Source organism: Megalops cyprinoides, chromosome 17, assembly GCF_013368585.1.
Source record: "Megalops cyprinoides isolate fMegCyp1 chromosome 17, fMegCyp1.pri, whole genome shotgun sequence".
Classification (NCBI taxonomy): domain Eukaryota; kingdom Metazoa; phylum Chordata; class Actinopteri; order Elopiformes; family Megalopidae; genus Megalops; species Megalops cyprinoides.
Genome location: NC_050599.1, coordinates 27,605,731 through 27,626,399, shown reverse-complemented (window position 1 = coordinate 27,626,399; position 20,669 = coordinate 27,605,731). Strand labels below are relative to the sequence as shown.

At 44.1% G+C, this 20,669-nt stretch overlaps 1 protein-coding gene across 2 annotated transcripts in view; it reads left to right on the top strand.

Moving 5' to 3' along the window:
* The window catches only part of LOC118792259 (MAM domain-containing glycosylphosphatidylinositol anchor protein 2-like), a 140,925-nt gene that overhangs the window by 24,521 nt on the left and 95,735 nt on the right, over positions 1-20,669 (top strand). For both annotated transcript variants that reach the window (XM_036550065.1, XM_036550064.1), the window contains exons 2-3: positions 3,449-3,588; positions 13,572-13,746. In XM_036550065.1, coding sequence (XP_036405958.1) covers positions 3,449-3,588; positions 13,572-13,746 — 315 coding nt within the window. The remainder of the gene's footprint in view (positions 1-3,448; positions 3,589-13,571; positions 13,747-20,669) is intronic.

Below are 20,669 nucleotides of genomic sequence, written 5' to 3'. Positions count from 1 at the left end.
CTGACCGAGGCGCTCTGTGATTGTGATTATAGTTAAAAGATCTTACAGGATTAGTGAAAATAATTTTTTAAAAAAGGATGTGGATGTGTTAAAGACGCAGATGGGCAAACAGCTGGCCCTCCCAAGAGGTGTCCAACCACACCCTGTTGGGCCAAATCACATCTCCCACAGAGACAAGGAATTTTAAACATTAGACAACCAGTGTGGTACAGGTTAACAGAACAGGATGATGTTGCCAATCACTGCTGTAAAGCCATGGCTATTGGAAAAGTAATCATAGAGCAAGATTACCACTAATTGTCCACCATGGTATATATGGTGGACAGTTATAACAGTTGTTATAACAGTTTACCACTATCCCCTCAACATTATAATCATTTCCCCGTGAAATGCATTAATACTCACAGATAATGATCCATACAATAATGCATGGCACATACGGGCTTACAGCATCCTCCCTCTAGGACCTAACTCTGCCTCCCACTAGCAGTTGGCTCTCTCCCCTCATCTCACAGCCTGAGTACTGAAGTCTCTGAACCTGGGGGTCTCTATTATTACAAAGCAATCAGTACCAATATTACAGTACCGACATCACTGTGTGCAACTGGCACATGGTAAGTGACATTCAGCCAGTACTACACCATGTATCCGTGCTAATTTGTCAAATGTTGCTGGAGTTTCTGGATATGGGCTTCGTTTTTGTGGTGGTCGTTTTTGGGCCTTACCTGGGCTACAGCAACAGCCTCTCTATGAGACCCTGGGGGAGCAGATAATAACGTGTTAATCCGGGCACAGAGAAAGGAGTCAGGCTGCGCTGCCAGCGGGAACTCTCGAACCGGGGCACTGGTAGCACACGTTTCACCGAACGGTAATCAGAGCCCGACAAGCCGCCGCAGCCAATCACAGTGATTATCCTCCCCCTGCAGATAGCTGATTAGAGGGGATTAGAGTTTAAAAACCCACCATGACAGGACATTACCGCAGGAACAGGCTTTCCGAAAACGGGGGGCGGGGCACTGAGGAGAGGCGGTCGGCTGCGATTGGCCGAGGCCGAGTCAGCTCAGGCCTCTTGCCGTTTGTGGGGTCCCGATTAGAGGAATGTAAATGTAATCAGTGCCAAACATGCGAAGCTTTATTATATTGCTGGGAATAATCAAGAGCTGTTTTGTGTAGTCTGAGGTCTGATCAGGAAGGGCCTAATCTTAAAACAATTCCCTTTGGCACGTGTTTCATGTTCAATTTTTTTTTTTTTTTTTGCGCAGGGGAATTTATGAACAGGGAGCAAAGCGGCTCCTCATTGATATTTAATTTTTTTTGCTTTCGGGGCCTTGTCTATGACTTACATACATTTTCATAGTTGACATTTTAATGTTTTATCCATTTACATAGCTGGATATTTCCTAAGGCAGTGCAGGTTAAGCACATTACCCAGGTTGCCATGGCAGTGCTGTAGTGGTGATAAGTGTAGCCATGTAACGACTGGCTGGGTCTAATACTACAGTCAACATGCAGCGCTGGCTGTGGACAGAAGCATTGAAGATATAATTTCATGCATACCATCTCTCACACCAGCTGTGAATCTGTTTTCTGCAGGAAACGTGGAATGAATATAACTGTCAGAGCTGTCATAACTGTCAAGGAAAAATCAAAAACGAGTGAATGTGCACACACACAGTGCCCCCACATATACACACTCACAGGGAGAATCATATATACAGTCATATACACAGACACACATACACCTATGACACCATACACACACACACACACACACACACACACACACACACACACACACACAGTGCCCCCACACATACAAACACACACAGAGACACAAATGCAGTCACACACACACACATAGTAAGAATCCCCTGTGCTTAGTTTGAAAAGCAAAATGCATGCCAGTGAGCACTCAGTAATTTGTGTGTACTTTTTCAACTGCAAGATGAAGGAGAATGCTTCCATCCTACATTTATGAACTGCTCTTGACAGTTGCTCTATCAAAGAGGCAGCCACATCCTGTTTAATCTCCATTGGAACATCCAGTTTCCACGGTGAAATTATTTCTGTTCCCCCCACCACCCCCCCCCCCCCCCCACCACCCCCCCGTGCGCCGAGGGTTGTTTGTTTTCCAGTGAGAGATGCTTTTAGCCCCTCTTCGATGGCCCATCTATTTGAAGTGCAGGAAAACGAAAGCAATATGAGCCGCTTAAGGCCAGCGACTCTCCCATTCAGTCCATGTGATTCAGCCATTATAGGCTGGATGTCAGATGGCAGTGTGGATCATCAGCACTCCCTTTTCAATGGCGATTTGCTGAAGCAGGGTTTAGATGTGGCTTCTTCTTACTGATTTTAATTAGGTTTTTTCACTAAAATGCGGCAGTCTGTCTGTCTGTAAAATGTTGGGTGCTTTCCCTTTCTTGCCTTTGAAGGCATCATTATCAACATGGCTGACAAAATGAAGACGTAGCACACTCTCTGGGAGTCTGGCTATCCCTTTTTTTGTGATTGGTCCCTGAAATTGACCCCTTTGGCATGATTGGTCCTTAAATTCAACCCCTCTTCACAATTGGTCCCTCTTTGTGATTGGTTCTATATAATGAAATGCTGTGCCCTATTCAGCCAGATTGGACTTATCCGTTTACAGAGTGGCACTAATTATTATTATTATTATTAGTAACACTGGCATTCTGCATTCAGATGTGTTTGTCCAAATGAGACTTTGCTGTCATTTATGGGTAATGAGCTGCTATTTGCGTTAACCCATTACTGTTGGCAAGTAAACCAGCCCTAAAGTATCACTGGTGTCTATGAACTCCCTTTAGCACTGTGAGTATGTTGTAGAGAGTGTAATGAATGTGTTGAGAATACATTACAGAGGCGCAGCAATACAAAGTTTTGCAGCAACTGCAGAGTTGCAACTTTTGCAGTTAGTCCTCCTCATGTCCGAGTGTTACGTAATTTGATGCAAGACCGATTCCTTGTTGCTTTCCCAGTTCCTGTTTATTTCCAGCGGTGATTGGTGTGAGAAATCAAGGAGTGCAGGTTTATCAAGCAGAGCACAGATCTGAGACTCTTACATACTCTGTCAGGGAAGTTCATAACAAACCCATGCATTGGAATTAACGCTCCTTATGATTACAGATTACAATAACATTCATACAGCATGTTGCCTTTTGAACATTTTTTCTTGTAGTTATGTTGCAGCACATGGATGAAAGGGGGCAGTGGAACTGAAATGGTGTGTGGTACACAAGTTGTGCTTTTCCTCTCAGAACTAACTTTTACATTTACTAATTCAGAGAGTGAGTTTGTGTTGCTCTTTGATTATTTGTGCTGCACAAAGAGAGCACAGTTTATAGAAAATGCAGTTGTCGTACTGTCTGATGCTTGTTGCATGTTAGCCTGCTGAAGTGATACCAGATTGGTGGTCCACCTCTCTCCACAGCTCCCCCTTCTGTCCGGATTGTGCACTCGGGCCATGCGTGCAATGTCGAGGAAGAGAGGTACACTGAGAGGGTCTACACCATCAGGGAGGGGGAGACGCTGGAGCTCACATGTCTGGTCACTGGCCACCCGCACCCCCAGGTGAGTAACACACCAAGCTGCCATCTCTGAGTTGCTACCTCTTGGCTTTTTCAGTTCTATACTTTGCTCTTTAGTTGTATGTAAACTCAATGCGCTTCAGTTTTGAGGTTTTCCAGCACTGAATTTGTTGGCTGCTAGTTTTGCCATGGCCTGGCTTTCCAAGCTGTGTGTCAGCCTGACAGAAACATGTCTTGACAACCATGCAATAAACTGAGATAATGTATTTGCAAAGATAGTTCAATCAAAAGCCGTGGGTGTTTCATATGCCCAATCAGCATACAACAGGCTTGGAACAGGCTTTTCTCATTGCATAACAGATAACTGTGTAACATGTAGCTCTCCCTACCCGTTAATCTACAGTCTACTGCTGCAGAGGTGACAAGGAGCAGTCTTACCCACAAAACACACCTCAGTCTTGTTCTTGTTAAAGGGAGAACGCAATAATAAATCCCAGATTTGGGGTTCTCTGCACTCTACGGAGGAGACAGCCCTAGGGACAAGACAACTGTCTCTCTTGCTCTCCCCAGAAGCAAATGATGAACGGTGACAGTACTGTTGCCATGATGTGACAACCAACTGAGTCTGTCTGGCTTTCTCATCCAATTATATGAGACCAATACACATCAGACAGATGAGATTTCACAAAGATTTAGCAAAACCATGAGAATATACTTCAGCACACACGTTTATTTTGGCTTCCTATCAGTGTTGTGGAGATTGGAAAAGGATTATTTAGCAGCTTAAAGAAAGACAAATGGCCTTTAGATTTAGTGCTGAATGCGGAAAGCCAGGTTCACTAGTAAGACTCCCTTCTCCTTCATAACTGAAGCTTATTTTGCATTCAGGGTCACGCGGTCAATACCAAAAGCAGTGATTTTACTCGAACTGCTCGATGAAAATTCATTAAGTCTGACCGATAATGTCTTGGGACTTGACTTGTCAATTTATATTTTAATTAATGTTTCATGCCATTTTGATCGATGTACAGCCTGTTAGTACATACACAGCTTCTGGAAATGGACAGGTATGTTCTATATTGACTACAGTATTGAATTAAGAGGTAAAAAGGTGGACATTCCAACACTTGAGATGTATATCAGGATTTTTTTTTTTTTTTTAATCATGTTTCTTTGGAAGCAAAGCAAATGTAAGCTGTGTTGGAATGAGATCTGTGATAATGTAATTTTTACCAGCATATCGATGGATTTCAAGCAAATAATATTTTTATTTATTTATTTATTTATTTCATATCAAGTTGCAATTTCAACAGCTTTACATGAGGCAACAGACATACCCAACATATTACACTTGTCACTGGATGATTTATTTATTTTCATTGTCTCTTTAATTTTTCTTAAACATTTCCTCTGTCTGACCATGGGGGGCTGACAAACTCCATTGTCTTTGACCTTTGACCCCTGTCTTTGACTTTTGAGCCTCGTTGAGCCTCTGGAGGTCAGTCCCCCAGGGATTATGATTAAGGAGAAAAATTAAATGGCCATCAGGTTAATTTGTTCAGAGTTTTTAATACACAGTTCAAAGGTCAGTACCCAAGGGGCATGGGTACATGCACATCAGTCAAATACCCACACCCAATTAATTTAAATCCAATGGAAAAAAAATCTTCTGTGAATGCGCAGATGATGTACACATTACCTTATCAAGGATATTTCCCTGCTGAATGTTCCTTCCTTTGGTGGCCTTTAACCCCTTTCGGGGTGATCAGTGAACAGGCCATAGATCTCCTCACCCAAACCTCAAGGTGTGCCATTTATAGAACTCTGGGATGTCATCCAAAATGGGCACTTGCTTGTCCCAATAGGTGGAAATGCCACGTCTATGCCCACTAATGAAGCATGTTCTCTGGAACCGAGAATACAGCAGAACATTGAGCTGAGATGGACAGCTTCATCTCAGAATAAATATAAAATCAACTCCCCTCTCCGTCTCCCCTCTGAGGAATGCACACTCCTGTGGCTCATGTCCATATCACTAACTCCTGAAGTTTACCCTCCTTCCTGCAAGAACAGACCCTGCATCAGCATGGCAAAGTGAGGCATTCCCACCTCCATCTGGGGGAAAAAAAAACAAAAAGAGGTGATTGGTTGAATTTTTGGTGGTATACCATTGAGCTTCCCTGCTTAAAGCTTTCCATTGCTGTGGAAAACTTTTTTGAAAAAAGGTTGTTCATGGGGATGTGTCAGTTTGATGGGCAGGTTCACTGGCCAGGGTTGCAAAGAGACAGTGAGACCAAAAGTCTTAATCTTGCTTCTCACTACACTTTACTGCTTGACTTGTAAGCTTTATTGATACATTTTTCCATTCAAGATGACCAGAACAGAAGCAGAGACCAATCAGCAATGAAAACGTCCTCATCCCAGACGTTGCATTGGAGCGTGGTGTTTCATTGATGTTGGTGGGATTTGGCAAGTGTGAAGTGTTGGATCCCATTATCACCCAAAAATGGTATCAAAGAAAAAAATCTGACTGCTCTACTCTTGGTTGAAACATGGCTTTGGAGATAACACATTCTGCCCCGAGTGCCTCCCGGTGATGTTAGATTGCTATCTTTTCCTCCAAGTGATGCCACAGTGCTTAGCTTGCTAGAGGGCCATGGAGTGCACTCCCAAATGTTGTCAGCTGAGTTCTGATGACTCTTGAAAACCTTTAATGGATGCAACTGCCATGCTATTGTTTAGCAAGCAAACTGCCAGTTTTGAATATGGGGGAAAAACCATGTTAAATGATGTTTGAAGACTGTCTTTACCAAAAGGCTTGTCTTTTATTTAAATGGAATATCCAGTTTTAAACAAGACAAGTAAATTCAATGAGATCTAGTCTGATGGGCATGACTTCATACAGTAAGATACATTCACGGTATCACTTTATTTGAAGGTTACATTAGTTAACATGAACTAATGTATTAGTTATTTACACTGTTACTAAGAAATGACGAAAGAGTGATGACAGATTGCTAAGGATTAGCTCATGGTACTTCATCATGAATTCATCCTCTTTGTGCTCCTACAGTATAGTGGCAACCATTCACACCATTATGTCTAATTAATGTCTCATTTATACATTGATGTCTAATTAATGTACCATGACAGCTTATAATGAATTATAATGATGTAAAGCATCAACCTAGTTTTGGAACACTTTTCATCAAGTGCATAGTATTGATGTTTATGTATTTTCAACTATATACTAAGTCTACATCAGACCTGTCTATGCTTTGTAAATGGTATAATTTATTGAGAATTATGAATACACTACTTCATGTTAATTGATGTAACCTGAATCTGAAGTGTTACCATCTTTCATTTTTAGTGTCAAAATCAGATTTAAACTTTTTGAGTTTGCTGAATCAGAAGCTATCAAGATTGTATGTACATTTTAATTCAAGGACTTTTTTCTTTTTTTAATTCCCAAAATTATCCTTTGTATTGGGCCGAATATGCCACCAAAAATGAATTCCACACTTTTGTAAAAAGAGATGGAATTTCCCTCATCAGTTGTTAAAATAAGTGATGTACTGTAATGGCTCACATGTCACGCCATTACAACACACTATTTTCAGTGACACTTTTTTTCCAGTATCAACAGTTCTTTGAAGCTTCTGCCTTGTTAACTTACATGATCTTTAAATTGGCACCATAACTTCCTCTTAATCCCTTGGACACCCATCTTTTCATCCACTGTTATTTTTGACATGATCACTTCAGATTGGCTTATTTTTTTCATGCTGCCATGCTAGCTACACATCACAACTGCTGCCGGAACATCTGTGGGCATCACTTCAGTCAATGGCACCATCTCTTACCACTTAGCATTAGCAATTTTAAGCTGTTTACAAGTTTTGGGTGAATTGCTATATATATTTTGTTGAAAAAAACCTGCCTTATATTCAGTCCAATGTGGTAAGGCCTCCCAGACAACAGCATCTGCAAGCCAAAAGAAGCAATGGATCAACTGAGTTATGAGGTAAAATAAATTAGGCTTGGTCGAAGCACTCGGGTGGCCGTATCTGTGAGGTTTTGGGACTTCCCATCCCACGCACCAGCAGAGAAAAAGATTCTTTCCGTATGAGCCCCCCCCCCCCACTCCCCAATGCTCCCCAAGCTGCTGGGCCATTCACAGGCACGCTGTGTGAAAACACAGCATCAGGCTGGCAGCCGACAGCAAGCAAATATTGTCTCTGTTGTTGTGATTATTTGGAGAGTTGAGCTCAAACCCGCGGGGCGAGACAGGGTCAGCGATTACCGAAGGGGGCATGCTCTAATTTCTGTCTGGGCAAGCCAAAACATGCTGATAGAGATGTGTAAAGGAAGCTGAGGAGGAGTGCCCGTCAAGGGTTGATGGAGCTGATTTACCAGCATGCGCCAATGTACACCAAATAATTTACCCACAAGGGACAGCCAATCAAATGGCGTCTCGGATTGAGAGCGTATCCTAAGGTGTTCCTTTAACAGGGCTGAAGTGACAGGAGTTTTTTCTGCGGATTTCTGCGCAGTTCCCTGGGTAACGTCCCTTCCTTTTGTTAGCCCCCTCCATCCTCATCACATAAGACAGTTAATGACTGCAAGGGTATTGTGGAGTACACCCTCCAGCCCCTGCATTCTCAGCTGTCTTCCAGATGGGGCTGATTCATAGGACCCAGCATACAGGAGAGGGCAGGCTATCTGATGGAGGGGCGTTCTTATCCTCTCGCGTTTAGAATACCATCGACACTCTTTCTTTGACATCATGGAGGTCCAAACACTTTGGGGGTAATGAGGTGTGTGCTGTCTTCTGGCATGTTATTTCTGGAAATTCTAGGATTTTATGGTGCATTTCATTTAAAATCTTTCTTTTTGAATTAGGTATTTTAAGGTAATGCAACTTGGCTGGTTGTGTCAGTTGTGGATAAGGGGTGAGGTGGCTATATGCCTGTGAATCTGATTATTGGTAAGAAACCATGGTTCAAGCTATCAGGACTGCATAAGCAGTTTTTTAGGCATTTTAAAATAACTACCCTTACTAAAAAATATTCTGTTTGTCTCAGTGGGTAAAGGGTGATATTGGCACTGGCTGAAGTGGCTAGATGCCTGATTACAGGGGTCTTGTGTGATCGGTGCTGGCAGGAATGCATATGCAGTTTTAGCAGTAAGCCTTAGTGCTATTTGACTTGCTAAAGAAAATTTTTACTTGTGTTAGATAAGATAAGATAAGATAGGATAGGATCAGATAAGATAAGATAACACTTTATTGATCCCCAGGCGGGGAAATTTGGGAAATTTAGTGGGGTAGAGGTGGCCATAGGGGATGGCCGGTGACATGTGAGTGTGGATTTCACTGCTGTAGGTTTGGTTAGTAATAGTCCAGTATGACCCATGAAAAACAGACCACATATTGGATGGTGGATTGACTGTCACATCTGGGCATAACTTCATAGAGAGTGAAATGGCACAAGAAGTCCTCAGTATCAGCCAGCATAAAGAGGAGATGAAGTGTGGCATTCTAGGACATGGAGGTGTAGTCCCACATTTCCATCTTAGGAAGAACCCCACAGATACCCTCAGAAATGGGGGTGGACCCGCACCTCACTGGTAGCTGTCTTCTGACAGAGACGAGGTACCCTGGTGGCTCCATGTGTTCCCTCCCTGGAAACACATCCCAGCTGGACGAGATTCTTGTGCCATGATAAGATTTTTACAGCTAGATTTTTCAATTACTTTTAAGGTCAAGTGGAGCTTTCTTTTTTCTCTGTCATACTTAATACAGCCAGCCAGTGGGCCCCCTTCTCTTACAAAAATATGAAATCCAATATCTGAGACACATCTTTTTAATATATCTGAATATACAGCATACATATAAATGCATCAGCTATATCCACTGTCTCATATGTGATTTTATGAATATGTTGTACAACCATTGTCAAAGTATTTTAACACTAAGACATACTTAATAATATGTGCATAAATTTGCCTGTATGGATGCAGACGTAATTGATTATCAGTATTTTGTAATGCATGCTACAAATAATTACATATATTCATATGGTGAATTCTGTATTTTACATAACTCTAAAATGCTAAGGTCTTTTAGCAATGTCAATCCCTTCTGAAGGTTGCACATTAACATTAACACACCCTCCTTTGCACTTTCAGTTTCTGTCCTCAGTCCTGAATCTGCCCTGCCTTTAGGGCTGCTGTTAGCTACTCTCCCAAATTTGCCTCACCTTTGAAGCCACTGTTAGCTGCTGTCCCGAATTTGCCTCACCCTCAGGGCCACTGTTAGCTGCGTTCCTCAGTCTGCTTAGCCTTTAGGACCACTGTTGGCCTCTCACCATGGTTCTGAACAATGCTTGCCTGTAGGACTACTTTTGACTGCTGTCCGTTGTCCTGAATCAGCCTTGCCTATAGGGCAACTGCTGGCTGCTGTCCATTGTCCTGAATCAGCTTTGCCTATAGGGCAACAGCTGGCTGCTGTCCTTTGTCCCGAATCACATCATCGAGGACGAATACTGCACTCACCATACAAAAAGAATCTACTACTACCACCCCATTAATGCTGAAAAAGACTGTTTCGTTCTTATGACCAATTCACATATAGTCCTGATATAGTCCACATATAGCCTTGCCTATAGGGATACTGCTGGCTGCTGTCCTTTGTCCTGAACCTCCCTCTCTCGTAACATCATGGAAAGAGATCAGCCAAACCTAAGGGTCCAAATAACAAGCTTCATAATCAGCTTCTGCTGTACCATGAAGGCTGGACTATTAGAAGTATCAGACCACCCCAACTTTCGTGACACTCCAATGAAGGGGCTGGTTCACTTACAGCATGAAATTTGTCAGCTCATTCAGAGAAATTTCACATCCAGGGTGACTTAGAGCTTAACCTTATATTGTCTCTTGTCCATTCATACAGCTGGATGTTAACCAAAGCAATGCAGCTTGAGTACCTTGCTGAACGGTGCCACATCTGCAACGTTCCAGTTATGTAACTGCCACACTACTATGCTTCCCTACTGATGTGGGGGATCAGAGATTCCAGGGCACCATGTGTGGGTTCTCTGCAGATCCCTAGTCTCTCTTTATTCCCTTTGCTAATGTCCCCCCATCAAATAAGGCATTTAATGACTGGAGGGGCATTGTAGAGTAGGCCCTATCAGATTGTGTGCTCTCTGTTGCACTCCAGATGGGGATAATTCATCTGAGGTTACACACATGAGAGGGTGGTTTCACTGCCAGATTGCAGCCTTATGGTCTTATACTCAGAATGGAGTTAAAGACTGACAGTAAAGTAAAAAACGCCACCTGCACAAGAGCCCAAAGAGGTCTCTCCATTACCTGGTGCAGTGGTATTTGAGTGTTGAAGTGAAACCAAAATGTGTCAAATGGTCCGCGGTGTGCTATGAGAGAGAGAACCAGAGAGAAATAGAGGGAGAAAGAGGGAGAGAAGGTGAGCGAGACAGAGAGGGAGACTGAGGGGAGAAACAGAGGGAGACTGAGGGAGAGAGAGTAACTGAGTTAGAGAGAGAGAGAGAGAGAGAGAGAGAGAGAGAGAGAGGGTGACTGAGCGAGGGAGGCGACCAAACAAGAGAGAGGGCGACCAAGAAAGGGTAAGGAGTAAAACTTCAAAAGGAGGGATGAACACATCTGGATGAGTAAACACAGGGAGGTTATTTGTGAGAAGAGGGAAGGGTGGTGTGGTCTCATGTAAATGGCTCGCTACAGATTAGCGGAGCCCCAGGGCTGTGCTCGTGATGAAAGGTGGAGCATTGCTGCAGGGGCGAGTCTCGCTGGCTGGTGAGGTTTCACAGTGAGCCATCATACGGGCATGCCAGGCCCAAACCGGTGATTGGCTCCTGTCTGAGGTCAAAACAGAGGAGGCTGCTGGGTGTCAGGATGGAGAGCAGAAGCAAGCTTGTGTATCCAAATACTGGCACCCGATGCTAGGGCTAAAAAAATATGTAGGAAGACCTTTTTTCCTGAAGCCTCAATATCATCCAGTAAGAAGTGGTGTGAACACAGACACATAGCCATCATATTGTTGGTTAAGTTAAGCATTTACATTTAAATGACACAATTATGTTTTTTGTGTCTCGTTATGCTATTTGATGGTATTTGATGTTCTGTTTGACAGCATTTGATGTTATTATTGCTATCTATGGACGTCTTCCTTTATCTCAAAAGTTACTGTTATTTGTGTGATCTTTGAATATAAGCCATAGACATCTGACTGCAGTAACAGTCTTTGAATCTTGTTTAACGTCACAGTAGCCTTGCAGACTCATTTGGTGTAATGATCACCACAATGCAAAACAAGAGGCAATGAATGACTCTCAGAAAATAAAGACACTCATTGATTGGATAATGAAAAGTGCTTAGACGTTTTATTCATGTAATTTTCAGGGGGAGGAAGTGGCCATAGAAACAGTGGTGTTTCTCACTGACCGGCCAACTGCCTGACTGACCGGCTCACCAATTCACTTGTGCAACGACCAAGTGAGCACATCCCGCCATTTCGCAGTGAGGCGGAAGTGACCAGTCACGTTCCTGCGCCCTCTTTCACCCTTTCCCAGGATCACAAAATGCTTTGTAACATGACTCAGAGCAAATCTCCCCAACACACCACTGACGTGGAGCACCTGTCAGGGTGACAAGCAGTGGTCATGTGACACCATGACGTTAACAGATGTTATCTACAGTGGAGAGGCAGACATTTATTGAGGCAAAAGAGGGCAAAGGGAGTTGGCAAAGTAGTCAGAGGCATTCAGCACAGTGCTCAGCTTCCAGTGATACAGTGCACGTGCAGATGTAGCCGATTCATTTTAACCTCCCTTCCTTCTTTGTTCCCTCACCTGCCCCCAGCTCAGTGCACAGACTTAATTAATTGCTTTCCTCCAGAAATTCTCTCAGCTCCCTGGGGGGGTGGGGGAAGATGAGGGAGCCGGGTACAGAGACTGCTGCAGTGTCATGCTGAACTACATCGGAATTAAACGCGGGTTAGCGCAGCCGAGAGACCCCAGCCGAAACCATTTTCTGCCTTGTGCAAAACGGCCGCGATGACGGCTTGTGTCGATAATGTGCGGGTGAATCTATTACGGAGATGCGAGATTAAGTGGACGCTGAGCGTGGATAATTTCAGCCGCTCCTTTAAGAAGCAGGGGCTTGGCGTCACTGTGACCGTGAGATTCTCGTGTCGCGATTCGACACGTCCCTTGGAACGGCAAGCCGGCAAGAGCTAGAAATAGGTCATCTGAATTTGCATGCGGCAGATTTTCATTTTTTGGAGCGTGCAGTGTGTGTGCTTACCTCAGTGATGTTCAACCTCTTTGAGTAACCAGAAAGAGTGCTGGAATAAATGGCATTATTCTGCTTTAGTGTTTCACATGTGCATTCACACAGACCTATATCACAGCTACATAAGAAGAGGCCTATTCCAACTGATGAGGAAAGTGTCATGGCTGCCCAAAAATGTAGAATACATTACTTTGCATCCATGAAGATGAGTGATTTCTACAAGTTTTACAACCAAAACATTGAAGTATACACAGTGGGGTATTTTACTGAAAAAGATTGGATTAGGTTTGCAGCTTGTCAGTGCTTGACTTGGGAACCAGACCAGTTACCAAATCGTTTAACTCTTGACCTCTACATAACAGCCCCACCCACAGATGGCTAATGGCCCAGAGATTGGGGCTTCATGAACTCTGTAATGGTTGGGGCTGCCATGTGCTGTCAATCACTGACTTGACTCAACCAAGCGAAAGGATTTGCTTGCCATAATAGAACACTGTGGCTGGCTCAAGAGCAAATTGTTGCACTGCTCGTTTTGGGGTTCACGAAGCCTCACTGTCTGAGATATTGAAGCAAGACACTCACCTTCCCTCCATTACTTTAGGTGTGTTTGTTCGTCATGCTCATGATCGCAGTTAGCACGCTTCAGCTCTTCTTGATATTTTTTCCCTCTCTCTCTCCCTCTCGCTCATGCAGATCCGCTGGACCAAGACGGCGGGCAGCGCCTCGGACCGCTTCCAGGACTCCACTGTGTTCAATGAGACGCTGCGTATCCCCAACATCCAGCGCCACCAGGGGGGCCGCTACTACTGCAAGGCAGAGAATGGCCTGGGCTCACCCGCCATCAAATCCATTCGGGTCGACGTGTACTGTGAGTCCGGGGACTGACCCCTGCCCATTCTACAGTGCAAAAATCATCACCACACATGACCCACTCACCATAACTTCCATGAGTAGCATTCCTGTTTGATTCTTGAGTAAGAGGAGATAGCTGCTATTCTATGATGCCAGTCTGCATTTTGCTTTTTGCACTAATGCAAAACTCTGGTAGCATGTCCCTGTTCCATCAAATGAATGGGGGGCCTACAGGGCGAGTTTGGGAATGTTCAATTTTCTAGTCATGTACTTGGTACAAAACATAAAACAAATCAGCTCTTATCTTTATATTGGAGTCCTCCTTTAAGTATTTGCTGTCATGATGATTACACCCAATTGCTGCTAAAGTGTAGCCCTTTTTGCTGTAGGATGATTGACAGTTTACCCGTCTTTTTTTGGCATTTTATTCAGATTGCATGCCCTTATCCTCGATATTGCTCCCCGCTATAATAATGTGAAAATTCCGAGACTTGAAAAAGGATAGCGTCCATTTATGCTGCCATAGGCGTTGTAGTATTGTTTACTGCGTCTGTGTACATTTACAGTTGTGCTCATATTTTATGGCCTGAGCTCCGCAGCGATGCTGAGCCAATGCTTTATTCCTGCTGCCCTGCTCTGTTTCCCAGGGTGCACCAGCTGCTGACCTTTTACAGAGGACAGCGTTTTTCATTTAAACACAGGGCTGGTCTCTCAGCAAAATACAATCAATAATTTAACCTTACTCTGAGCATTAAGCTTGGTACATCTAATTTCAGATTTACACTGGTTTTAGGTTCTCTTGAAAAGGTCCTTAAATATTTGTAAAGAAAGCCCAGGGAAACGTTTTAGTTGGACGTATCAAGCTCATTCAAGTTAATGGCCACTAAAAGGCTGAAAATGTGCTTTAATCCAGTCTGACTGCTGCTGTAGGGTATTACCGTACTTTGACACAGTTGGTGAAAGTTTTGATTATTGTAGCAGCCATTCTGCATGCAGTATAGCACTGGTTATCACAAAGCTGTTTGATGACTTGGCACATGTTTAGATGTGTTTTTCTGACATGTACTGGTGTTAATGTGCCCGTATTATATGCATGTATGTACCTTTTCTTTGATGACTATATGAATGTATGTAAGGGCTTGGATTTTGACAATAGGTGCCTTTTGATGGTCAGGGCTTCCTCATTGTGCTTGTCAGGTTAGTGGTCTGTCTTTAGTATGTTGTGATCATGGCTGGGGCCTGTTCTCTGTCTGTCTGACTATCAGCTTTTGCTCCTCTCATTCCTGCATTTGACTGTCCCTTCTATTGATGGAGCTCATTGTGGAGAGGGAGCTACTGGAATGCCCCTATAATGTGAGAGGTGAGGCTCAGTGAGTGCCACCTCCCCTTTATTGGTCAAGGGAAGGCCTTAGAACTGTCCTGGTTGGGTAGAAGCAAACAGTGCGGAAGCAAGATGAATGCAATCCTCCGACACACTGTCAATGGTTGCTTTTCACACAACAAGTCCCACAGTGCATTGCGGCAGATTAAACATCAATTGGATCAGGACTGTCATCCAAGCAGCTCAAGACACCTCAGGGGCTGCTAGAGGGTGCCACAGCAGGTAGATGAGCGCATCTAATTAACTCTGCCCTATCCCAGCATGACAAAACCAGTTGGGTCGTGGGTCAAGGGTCCTTCAGGGTTATGGAGTCCTGGTCATCGTCAGCGAATGACCCAGCCTATGTTTGAATCCAGGTCTGGGTTTTAGCACTCCAGCAGCTGCACAGACCAAGCACCTTAACTGGCTGAGCTGCTTGCTAGCGCAGTGACCAATCATTTTTATGGAGCAAACAATTTTTGATTGGTCCACATGACTGATAGACAGTCTTAGATACCTGACAGCACATGTTAGCTCCATCCATCATGATAGGCCTTAATACTTCAGACATTATTAGCATGGTTACCCCCTCCCCCCATCGCCTCCATCCACTTTATATCTGAACCGCCGCACCCACCCAATCTGTAAGCTTGTTCCACCCAATGACCTCCGTCATCAGCAGACGAGGCAGTAAATGCACTTACACAACACGTGTCCGCGTATGGGATCAGGCCGTCGTGGCTGTCACATTTGGAAACATCCCGTCAGAAGGCGACGCAAGAAAGCTGAACCGTGACCAGGCTATTGAGGCACATGAAAACGATGCTTTGATGTTAATGAAAATCAGTCCCCCGGGGAGAGGGCGGAACAGGGAGTGACACTCCAATTCCAAAACCCTCTGCTCCCACTGTGGCCTTCCTGTTGTGTGAGCTTGTCTGACTAACATTCCCACAATGTGGCAGTGGCTTTTTTTTGACATTTGTTGAAATAAAGTGAAATCTGAAAACATGGGGAAGCAGAACTACAGCAGCTTATTGGAATGAATAAGTAATACATGTCAATATATGAAATAAAATATGCAGTATGAAAGTATGAATTATGGAATACAGAATACAAGAGGTATGTTTTAACTCAATTTAATGTGTATAAAAATAAACTCAATGCATTACAGAGTAAGTCAGTTGCTGCTGCTTCATGAATGTCAACATTTCATATTTTGTGAATTACATATGGATATGTCATGGCAATCATTTATATATTTATATGCTAAATATGTGAATATATTTTCAAACACATAGGCAGTCAGGAAAGCAATACTCACAACATATAGGAACGTGTAACTATATTACCTGATGCTATTTAAAAATTTGGCCCCTTGATTACTGTTCAGTAGATGAATACTAACCTCACCCCACCATGACAGCTTCTGCACCCAATCAGGGGCACACGCAATACAGACACAAGTCAGTGCAACTTTTTTCATGCTGCAAGTCCCACAGTGCACTGGGACGTAGACACTGAATGGAGGATAGTCACGTCGCCATATTTGATACACTCATAAATGGCCAAGCGAGTTTCGAGGTGCTAGAGATGCAATGAGCAAACCCTGGCTAACATACCTGACCCCACCCCTTCCCTGGCAAGATGAAGCCACTTTGTTACACCGCTGTGGGGTCACGCTTATCATCAGTAGGTGGCATTACCTCTTTTGTTCCCAAACTGTAGGGCTCAGCCTGCTAAGAACTTTTTTTTTCTGAGAGACTAGGTGTCCCTCACATGGTGCATTTTTACCTGAACCACAGTACCCAACCGATCTGAAGCCTTTCTTGCGAGTAGGAGGAATGTTTTGGTGGATAATGGGAACACTCCCCTTGTCTCTGTCCCGTGCTGTGTGGGGAGGTGCTTTCAAGAGGAGGCAGCTGAGACGATGGGTTGGCCATCACAGTCACCTGACCCAGATTCCACTGAGGTCCATTGCGATACACATGGAAATTAGGAAAATGAGGGGAAACCTAGGAACCTACCGGGAGTTTTGGGCCACTGTAACATCCGCAGGAGATGCACAACAGAAACACAGGAGTACAGGATCACCAGATCTTCTAAAACCAAAACAGGACCTGCAAGTACATGCTCATATGGTGTCATGCATTGTATCATTTTCAAGTTTTTCACAATCAGTCAGCGACCTTCTGACTGAATCATACTGTTTGAATCCTACTCTACATTTGGACTATGCCTAAGAACGATATCTGACCCCTGAATGCTATGTTCATCCATTTGTTCTTATTCATTGTTGCTCAGCCTCCATTGTGCAGAAATGCCTTTTTGCCCAGGAAGAGCTTTGGCCTCCCCTGGGGGCAGCTGTAATTGATTTTCCTCTTACTGCTCCAACTATTTTTAGAGGTTTGCAGCCTTGATTTTTAATTAGCGTTGAAATTGCAGTTTTTATAAGCATGGGCCTGCAACATTCCCCGCGCAGCAAAAAGAGCTGCAGTTTTTTTTGCAACTTGCAAGAAATGGTACATTCCCAGAGGACCCTGCCTGTGAGGAACATGGTCAGGTGGTCAGGCCCCCAGTCAGAATGTCTTGATCACTATGGAGGAACAGTGATTGGGAGAGGCAGGGATAGGGGGAGGGGGCAGGGAAAGTCAGAAACAGAGAAGGACAGATGGACAGAAAGAATAGAAAGAGACAAGGAAGGAAGGTGGCATGGAAAGATAGAGGTATAGTGAGATGGATAGAAAGAGAGGAGGACAGAGAGGGAGAGTGAGAAAGCCAGATGAGGAAAAAAAGGGACAAGAGAGAATCAATAAAAGGAGACAGATAGAGGGACAGGGAAAGAGAGGAAAAGGGCATAAGGAATGAGAGATTGACAGAGAATAAAGCTGATTCCCTCTGAAGGCTGACTGCAGCTGAAAATGGGCAGGTTTGCTGGCTGTGTGAGAACTGCACCTCCCTGTCTGTCTGATCACAGGAGGGTGGAGTGACCCGTCCTCTATTGATGCAAGCAGGAGTGCTGAAATGGCCAGCTTTTCAGCCAGCTGGTAAAATCCTTAATTTAGCCCCAACATTTGTTCCAACTGAACCCTGTTCACCTACCCTCCTAAAAATGCAACCACAATGAGCTGCATCCTAGGCATACATGCATCTCAGCTTCACCTCTCTGCGTGCTTCATCGGCTCAACTAGAAAACGTGCACTTTTCAGGGCAAGTTACTGATGAATTTAGCAATAATTTAAAAATGGATTCACCTCGATGCCTTTTGGCTGGTGGATGCTTCTGTTTGGCTCAGGACCCACTGCATTACCTGATTGATTTGCTAAGCAGACCCCTCCTCATGGAGGGTGACCTCTGCTGCCTCCATTTTACATCTAGCCCTTTCATACAGCTCGGTATTTACTAACACAATTGAGGTTAAGTACCTAGCTCATAAAGTGCCAGCCTGAAATTGTAATTTGGTGTATTTCAACATGAATTGTCTGCTTGGTTGAAAGAAGGGGTGCTGATTTTATGACGATACTAAAGTTATATGGATAGCCTCCACTGTGCTTTTTTAGAGGTAAAGCTGAAAGGGGGAGCGATCACAGGCTGCCATGGGATCCAAGGAACACCAGGAGAGACTTTAATGGCAGGACTTCCATGCCCAGAATGACATTTATATATACACACTATATAAAATATGTGGATGTGGCCAGCAGCGTGGTGTGGTGGTAAGGAATAGGGCTGCTGTGACCAGGTTGTGGATTTGATTCCTCACTGGGGCGCTTCCTGTTGTACCTTTGGGAAAGGTACTTAACCAACTATTGCCTCAGTAAATCTGTATCTGTATAAATGGATTAAATTGCAACCCATGTAAGTCACTCTGGATAAGATGGTCATCTGGTAAATGACCATAATGTAGCGGTGGGAACAGACCCTGGGTTGTAGGGTTTCACAGCAGTTTCTTCCATAGTTGAGGTGGCTGGTTGGGCTGCCTCCAGGCCGGGAGCACTGGGAATTGTTTCTTGGGCACTGAAGGGAGAGCTGGTCCTGTAGTGATTTTGTGGGGAAGGGAGGGAGTCGCTGAAGTGAGCTGAGCTAGCAGAAAGGTCAGGGGCTCCAAGGATGCTGGCTCGTATCTGAATGAGGGGGAGAGAGTGAAGGAGAGAGACAGAATGAGAGATGGAGACAGAGGGAGAAAGAGATAGAAAGCAGGAGAGACAGAGAGAGAAAGAGGGAGAGAAAGAGAGAGAGTGAAAAGAGTATGAGTGAGATGGATAGAAATGGGAAGACAGGGCGAGAGAGAGAGAGACTTTGGACTTCTAAAGGCTCTTTATTTAATACTTGTTTTAAAAGAGCATGTTTTTCACAAAAAGGTAAAACATGAAAAAGAAAAAAAACTGCAGAATACAACCAATGAAAACAAGTGAACAAACAAAGAAACATTTTCAAAAACCCAGATCTCCAGAAAAGATATTTATAAACCCCATTTATTCTCATCACTTTGACAAAGTGCAAAATTTATGGCCCATTTTAGTTCATTTAGAGGGGGAGAGAGGAGGGGAAAGAGAGAGGGAATTAGGAATAAAAGCACAAAATGAGCACATCTGTATGGCAAACATAGAGTGATCATTTGTGCTGAGTGGGGGGGTGGATCGCCTCTGAGAGGAAACACAAGGTTGGGAGCACAGCGGTCTGTTTTTCACCCTCTTCGGGGTATGGAGACACAGCGGTGTGGTTAGTCCCAAATCCAACGTGTGTCTCATCTGGTGCTCAGATGCCTCCCAAGTTTCCTCCTCTCTCCCGCGCAGCTCAGTGCTGTGCATATCTGTGTCCACGCCAGCACATCTGTGGGAGGGATCTGTCATCCGTCCACCAAGAGAAAGTGTGGAAGGTTTGTGGGGAAAAAAAACTGGGGAGAGGGAGAGTGAGCAACTCCCAGTATTCTTTGCACAGGATTCAGGACCTTTCGTAGTGCTGGGGACCCTCCAAGCAGGCATGGACATGGACAGCCCACCATAATTAACGACGATAATGTGTCTCTCTGGCATGCTGTGGGGTTGATGGTGCTCATTGCATATTGTCATTATATGTCATTATAAGCACACTGGGTGCTTTGTGGAGTCTTTTTAAAGCTCTTTTAAAGCTGAGGATATTTTTCAGGACACGCAGTGCTAAATCGAGTTAACGGTCTCACTGTATCCATTAAATGTGTGCTGGATATGCTAATTCTATGGCTGTACGGCTGTGAGAGCAACTGTATGCTTTTGTGCTTGTGTCTTTGTGTGTGTGCATGTGTGTGTCCATGCATATATGTATGTGTGTGTATACACATATTCATGCATGTGTATGTGCTTGTGTTGCATTTATATGAATGCATCTGTGTGTGTGTGTGTGTGTGTGTTGGTGTACTGGAATGCATCCATGTCTGTGTGTGCAGCATCTCTCCCCCACCTGAGCCTTAGTGTGAAATAAATTCTCAGCTGGTTCAGTTTCACTCCTTTTCCCAGCAAGTCACAGAGATCAGGAGAAGCCCCAGTGTCTGCCTGGAACACCTCCATATTTAGAGTTGGCACTCCTTCTGCAGACAGTCAAAATGC